The sequence below is a fragment of the Merops nubicus genome, unplaced genomic scaffold, assembly GCF_000691845.1.
Source record: "Merops nubicus isolate BGI_N331 unplaced genomic scaffold, ASM69184v1 Scaffold44676, whole genome shotgun sequence".
NCBI classification, from domain to species: domain Eukaryota; kingdom Metazoa; phylum Chordata; class Aves; order Coraciiformes; family Meropidae; genus Merops; species Merops nubicus.
In genome coordinates this window covers 2,554-9,107 of record NW_008616372.1, presented here as the reverse complement: position 1 = coordinate 9,107, position 6,554 = coordinate 2,554, and the positions used below count along the sequence as shown (strand labels likewise).

At 56.4% G+C, this 6,554-nt stretch overlaps 1 protein-coding gene across 1 annotated transcript; it reads left to right on the top strand.

Annotated features, from left to right (window-relative positions):
- Positions 1-182: 182 nt before the first annotated feature.
- On the top strand, positions 183-6,237 carry RHBDF1 (rhomboid 5 homolog 1 (Drosophila); the record flags this gene model as incomplete). Its single annotated transcript, XM_008942808.1, has 10 exons — positions 183-294; positions 1,185-1,259; positions 1,624-1,785; positions 1,866-1,966; positions 2,658-2,721; positions 3,171-3,265; positions 3,919-3,994; positions 4,208-4,308; positions 4,550-4,703; positions 5,495-6,237. Coding segments are annotated over 10 exons (1,360 nt in total), but the record flags the coding sequence as incomplete, so codon positions are not given.
- Between the last annotated feature and the right edge of the window lie 317 nt (positions 6,238-6,554).

Here is a 6,554-nt window from a genome sequence, read left to right as displayed (position 1 = left end):
GAGCAAACAGGGTCTGTAGGTCATTGCCTCCAGTCTTGTGCACCCCTGGGTGATCCCGGCCCTGTACTCCAGATTGTGACAAAGTCCCTGGGGAAAAACCAGAGACTTTCTCCTGTGTTCTGTGAGTAGGTGTGATGTGCCTGGGTTACTGCCTCTGATCTTTTCCCTTTCCCTCCATCCAGGCCTTTCTTCACTTACTGGGTCACCTTTGTGCATTCGCTCATCACCATCCTCGCTGTGTGCATCTACGGCATCGCCCCTGTGGGGTTCTCACAACACGAAACTGTTGATTCAGTGAGTAAAACCCCTGCCTTGCCTGGAGCATGGCTGTGTCTCAGCCTTCAGCCTGCAGCTGGCTGCTTGTCTCAGGGCCTTGATGGCCACACGCTGGGTGTCCAGCCTTGTGGGGCTGCCTGCAGCATCTCTGTGAGCCCCCACGCCACCTTCTCTTCCTCCTGCAGCCACGTTGCTCTTGACATGAGATTATAATCCACACAAAGCATGATGGGCTCTGTGCAGGCTCTCATCATGTGTATGCTGGGAGCTCTTCCAAAAAGCTTGTTCCCCTCTTGGTGGAGACCAGAAGGATGTTTGTGCCAGGGAAATATGTCAAACCTGGGTTAAGTTTTTCCAACGGTTGCAGGATTTTGCTTCTGCCGGGAGCAAAACTGACCTGTCCTGACTTTGAGAGCTGATCTTGGAGGTGTTTGTAGCCTTCCCACGTGTCGTTAAAGGTCTCTGGGTTATGTGTCTCCACAGCCATATCCTCACTCCATGCAGGGGATGCCCTGGGGAGCTTCTGAACTGTGTGTCTGCCAGCTGGCAGAGCACTGTCACCAGCACCCAGGCCTACACTGCTGGCAGGTGCTGCTTATGCCTCTGAGCTGTGTGAAGCTTTTAGCAGGCACTCAAGCCACTCCCAGTTCTCCAGGCCCCAGGATTTAATGAAAATTGAAGTAGCCAGAGATAGATATTTTAAGTGAAATCTTAAGATGAAGGTACCCACACATTGATGGGGGTTTACCTGTGATCCTGCAAAGGGCCAGTTCAAGAGAACCGTGTGCTTGGTCATGGGCTGTGGGGATTTCTGTTTATGCTGGGTGCTGTTTTCACCAGCCCTTGCTGCTTGCCCTGCTGACCCTGGGGGCAGGAGCTCATGGGGCTCTTGCTTTCTCTCCTTGCAGGTCTTGCGAAACAGAGGGGTCTATGAAAATGTCAAATATGTTCAGCAAGAAAACTTCTGGATCGGCCCCAGCTCAGTGAGTGCCCTTGGCTGGGACTGGAGGTGGGCTGCTTCTACGAAGCCAGGCACGGGGCTAGAGAAAATAGGGGAGTTGTGTGGTGTGTGACAGCTTTCCTGATGCCATTCCCCCTGGGAAAGGCTGTCGTGTCCCAAAGTTTCCTTTCCCAGCCACAGCGTTGGCCTTTCTGGGGCCATGGGCAAGGAAATCCCTGAGCTGTTGTTCTGCGCTTACCTTCTTCAAGCAAATACTGAGCGTATGCCTGATGGGTGTTGGGCTTCATCAGGCAGGACTTGTCCCTGGTCCCTTGGGTCTCGATAGGGGTTCCCCCAGTCTGCTCTGCCCCAGGCAGTCATCACAGGCTGTGTTTCCACCCTGCCAGGAGGCCCTGATCCACCTCGGGGCCAAGTTCTCGCCGTGCATGAGGCAGGACCAGCAAGTGCACAGCTTCATCAGCGCCAAGCGGGAGAAGGAGAAGCACTCTGCCTGCTGCGTGCGGAACGACAAGTCGGGCTGCGTGCAGACCTCGGAGGAGGAGTGCTCGGTGAGCACGGGGCCCCCTGCTGGCCTGTCCCGCCGCGCCCCCCCCGGGCCTCACGGTGACAGCTGTCCTCTCTCCTGCAGTCCACGCTGGCCGTGTGGGTGAAGTGGCCCCATCACCCCAGCACACCAATGCTGGCAGGGAGCAAGAGGCAGTTTGGGTCTGTTTGTCATCAGGACCCGAGGTAGGTCCTGCCTAGCCCAGCTGCCATACTGGGGGGGGCATGGGGCTGCTGTGGCAGCTGTGGCAGCTGTGGCACAGAGGCAGGGAGCCCCGGGTCAGCTGGCTGGGACTGCTGCTGCTCTGGAGACCAAGGGACGTGGGGACAGTGATGTCCCTACCTGCCCCGACACTGCAGCGGAGGCTGAGGCAGAGTGATCATCTTCTGCTCACTCCTAATCTCCATTATCATTGGCTTCCCACCTGCATGGTGGCCTGTTTTGAGCTGTGGGTGCCCTTCCTCATCCCTCTCCCCCTCATCCTCCTCACCTGCTCCCTACACAGGCTCCTGCCTGGGAATGTCATGTTCCCAGCACACCTCTGGCCCACAGCACGGCTGTGCCCTCGGGCACCATGGGCTGCTGTAGAGCTGAGACCAGCTGAACGGCCACCCCTGGGCGGTGGCTCCCTGGGAAGGAGCCAGCGGGTCGCTGCATGCCCTCAAGCCCTCATCTCTGCCCGCTGGAGGGGGGCTGCAGCTTTGGTCAGCTCAGCCTTGGCTGACACTCTGTAGTGCCACCAGCCCCTTGCCAGTGACAGAGGAGCTGTGGGACCACAGCCCTGGGGCAGGGACAGCCTGGGGGCTCCTGGGGGCATCCTGCCCGGTGCTGAGGAAGGTTGTTTCTGAGGCTGACCCCTGCTTTCTGTTGCTGCAGGGTGTGTGAGCAGCCAGCCTCCATGGAGCCCCACGAGTGGCCAGATGACATCACCAAGTGGCCGGTGAGCACCTCGGGGGCACAGAGCCTGCAGGGGCAGCTGGAATGTGGCACAGGCACCCCACTGCAGAGCCACAGCTGTGGTGGTGGAAGGGGTGCCACTGGTGCCACCTCCTGCTTGTTGTCACAAGCACCGGCTCAGGGCAGCTGTGGCTTCATCCAGCCAAGGCTCAAAGCCCTCCAACAGCAGGAGAGTTCCCCTGTGGCCACTCAGGCCCTGTGCCTTGCCAGGGTACCAGGGTGATAGAGACCAGCTCAGGCTGAGGGCTCTGTTCTTGGCTGCAGAGGTGTTGGCTGGGACTCAGGCAGGGGGTGTGTCCATCCTGCTTGTGGAGGGAGGCCTTGGGACACCCATGTCTGTGGGACTGGCTTCTCCCAGAGGGGCTGCTTTGACTTGACCCAGCAGCAAGCAAAGCCACAGCACTCTGACTGCAGCCTGTTGTCATTTTCCAGATCTGCACAAAAAACAGTGCTGGGAATTACACCAACCACCTTCACATGGACTGCGTCATCACAGGCCGGCCCTGCTGCATTGGGACCAAAGGAAGGTGATGAGTTTACCTGTATGGAGAGGGACAGGACATTGGGGTGAGACACAGGGAACCCTTCTGAGGTTGTAGACAGCCATTTGTCCTCCTTGTCCTTTCCACACACATCCCAGAGCCCTGCTGGGAAGGGCAGTTGGACAGGGAACCATAACAGGTCTCCCAGCCAGAGCAGGACTCTGGGAAGAGCAGGAGGTAACAGCCAGTCTGAGACTTTGGTGTGGAGGGTATCCTGTTCAATTGGTCCTGGGATTTTAAATCCCAAGGGATTTAATTCTTCTGCTGGGGAGTTCTGCACTTTGCACTGGGAAGGGCCAGTCCTGATGGGGACTCCAGGCTGAGGCCAATGTAGCCTGAGTGCTCAGGGTTTACCAAGGAGGAGGATGCTCTTCTTTCTCATGTTGCTCCACAGCTTGAGTCAATTGCCCAGTGCTTGGGCCTGGCTTTCCCTGCTAGGGAGGAAAATCAGTGCTGCCCCAAGGAGTTTCTCAGTCCCTGAGAGTCAAGACCAGTATGCTTTTGGCTGAGCTGAAGAGGCACAGGACTCCCCCAGAGACCCAGCCTCCCCAGGCTCTGGTGGTCCTTCCTCAGCTGTAAAGAGCTCAGCTTTGGTACCTGGTTTTGTTGCTCGTTTTGATTGCTTGTGCCTCCTCTAGGTGTGAAATAACCTCCCGGGAGTACTGTGAATTTATGCGGGGCTACTTCCATGAGGAGGCAACACTCTGCTCTCAGGTGAGTGTGGAGCTGGGTTTGTGGCTGCCCTCTCCTCCCTCCCCTTCCCCTGAGCAGCCTGGCAAGATCTGGGGGTGACTGCTGCAGTCTAGGTGGGAGTCAGGGTAGGGTGCTGGAGGCAGGGTTTGGTACATGAAGTGGGGAAGGAAAGCTGCCCCTCTTCCAGAGCTGCCTGCAGCCTCGGCCTGGGTAACAGCCCCCCTTCTGCCCTAGGTGCACTGCATGGATGATGTCTGTGGGCTCCTCCCTTTCCTAAATCCAGAAGTCCCTGACCAGTTCTACCGCCTCTGGCTCTCGCTGTTCCTCCACGCTGGGTAAGCAGAGGGGTGGGGCTTCCTCGGGCTGGGTGGGGCAGCCCTGGCCCAGGGAGTGCTGCGAGGGGGCTGGGGGTGCCGAGCTGCTGGCCGTGCTGAGGCTCACCGTGCTGCGTGGGCTGGGAGGGAGAGCAGAGGTGGGGGCGAGGCCAGGAGCTCCTCACAAGGCTTGGCAAGGAACACGAGCACAGGGGTGACTGGAGCGACTGCTCCTTCAGCTCCTGTACTCTGAACTTGGCAGGATCCTGCACTGTCTGGTGTCAGTCTGTTTCCAAATGACGATCCTGCGGGACCTAGAGAAGCTGGCAGGATGGCATCGCATCTCTATCATCTACCTGCTCAGTGGCATCACTGGGAACCTTGCCAGTGCAATATTTCTACCCTACAGAGCAGAGGTGGGTCTCCTGCAGAATAGGGTCCTGGTGACTTGGGCTGAACACAAGCCTTCTCTACACACTCGTGCCTCCCCGGCAGGGGCAGCAACACCAGAGCCAGGCAGATTTCTAGCTAGAAGATGCACCACACCATCACATAGGCCCTGAGCAGTAAGGTTCCCCAAAGTACCCTGGGCCTTCCAGGTGACTGGCCTGGTCTGGCAGCACTGAGAATGCTTGTAGTGACCAGGGGGGTTTGTCCAGCCATGGGATGAGAGAGCCCTTGGCAGGCTGGGCACCGAGAGCTGTAGCTGGTGCTAGAGACCCTCCACGTGGGTGTGGCAGGAAGAAGGGCAAAGAGCAGAGCTCACTTTTCCCACAGACTGTCCAGGAGTGTCCCTGTCCATGTGCCACAGCTGGAGAACTCTGATGTGACTGTCCAGCTTCACTTTACAAGACTACATGGCAGGACCTGGAGGGCTGTCTTCCAGGTCCTTCAAAAGAGCCTGGTGGGTGGGGGGAGTCAGGAGACTGCCCTCAGGCCGCCCCCCCTTTGGGGACTTGGAGCAGATCCGCCCTCCTTCCATATCAAGTGTATTCTGGCGATTGCTGGCTTGCTGGCTGCCTTGATCCTCATCAAACCAGGCCCCTCACCCCCTGAACCCGTTTCAAGGCTGGAGCTGCAGGCTGTGCTGTCGCTCTCCCCAGAAACACCCAAGGAGGAGCTGAGTAACACCTGATGCCTGGAGCTGGCTGCAGGAGCCAGGCAGACGCTCGTGCCCGATCTCTCCTCTGATGCTCTTCTTCTGCAGGTTGGCCCTGCGGGATCCCAGTTTGGGATCCTGGCCTGTCTCTTTGTGGAGCTCTTCCAGAGTTGGCAAATCCTGGCACGCCCGTGGAGGGCCTTCTTCAAGCTGCTGGCTGTGGTGCTCTTTCTTTTCGCCTTCGGCCTCCTGCCTTGGATCGATAATTTCGCTCACATTTCAGGATTCATCAGCGGTTTCTTCCTCTCCTTCGCCTTCCTGCCCTACATTAGCTTTGGGAAGTTTGATTTATATAGGAAGCGATGCCAAATTATAGTTTTCCAGCTCATCTTCATCGCGCTCTTCTCAGGACTGGTGATTCTGTTCTATTTCTACCCCATCAAGTGCGAGTGGTGCGAGTTCCTCACCTGCATACCCTTCACAGACAAGTTCTGTGAGAAGTACGACCTGGACGCACAGCTCCACTGAGGGGCAAAGGCGCTGGAGAGGGACTGTCTGTGCATTGGCTGTGCCAGTTCCACGGGGACAAAGCCTCTAATCCAGTGACACCTGTAACCCTGCCCGTGGTTAATTTAAACAAGTCTCCTTAGCACTTGGCAGGCATGATTTTGCCTTATCTCAGAAGACTCTGAAAACGGAACGTTTGTGCCTTGTTCAATTCTATTGAACCTTTTCTGCTGCCATTATTTTTATTACACTAGTTTCAATACTACATTTTTAACCGGAGTTGTTTACTACTGCTAAGGTGGTGATTAAATGGTAAGGTAGCGTTTTAGCTACTGTTAATTGTTCTGCATAGTCTGTGACTACATTTGTTACTGGAGCTCACCTAACACCCTTTCATGTACCTTCATCAGTCCTTTTCTAGCACCCAAACCAGTCAGAAGCAGATCTGCAGCTGGAAATAAGTGCCTCAGAAAATGAGAAGGTTTCTTTAATCCCTGAAAGCACATTCCACATACAGCTCAGAGGCAGACACTGCAAATAGCAACTGCAGAAAACATCTGAGAACATCCATTCAACTGGAGTCTGCTTCTCTTTGAAACGTTAGAAAGTTTTCTTCCAGGAAGGTGCTGAATCCACACTCTGGTCCTGGTAGAGCTGGGTT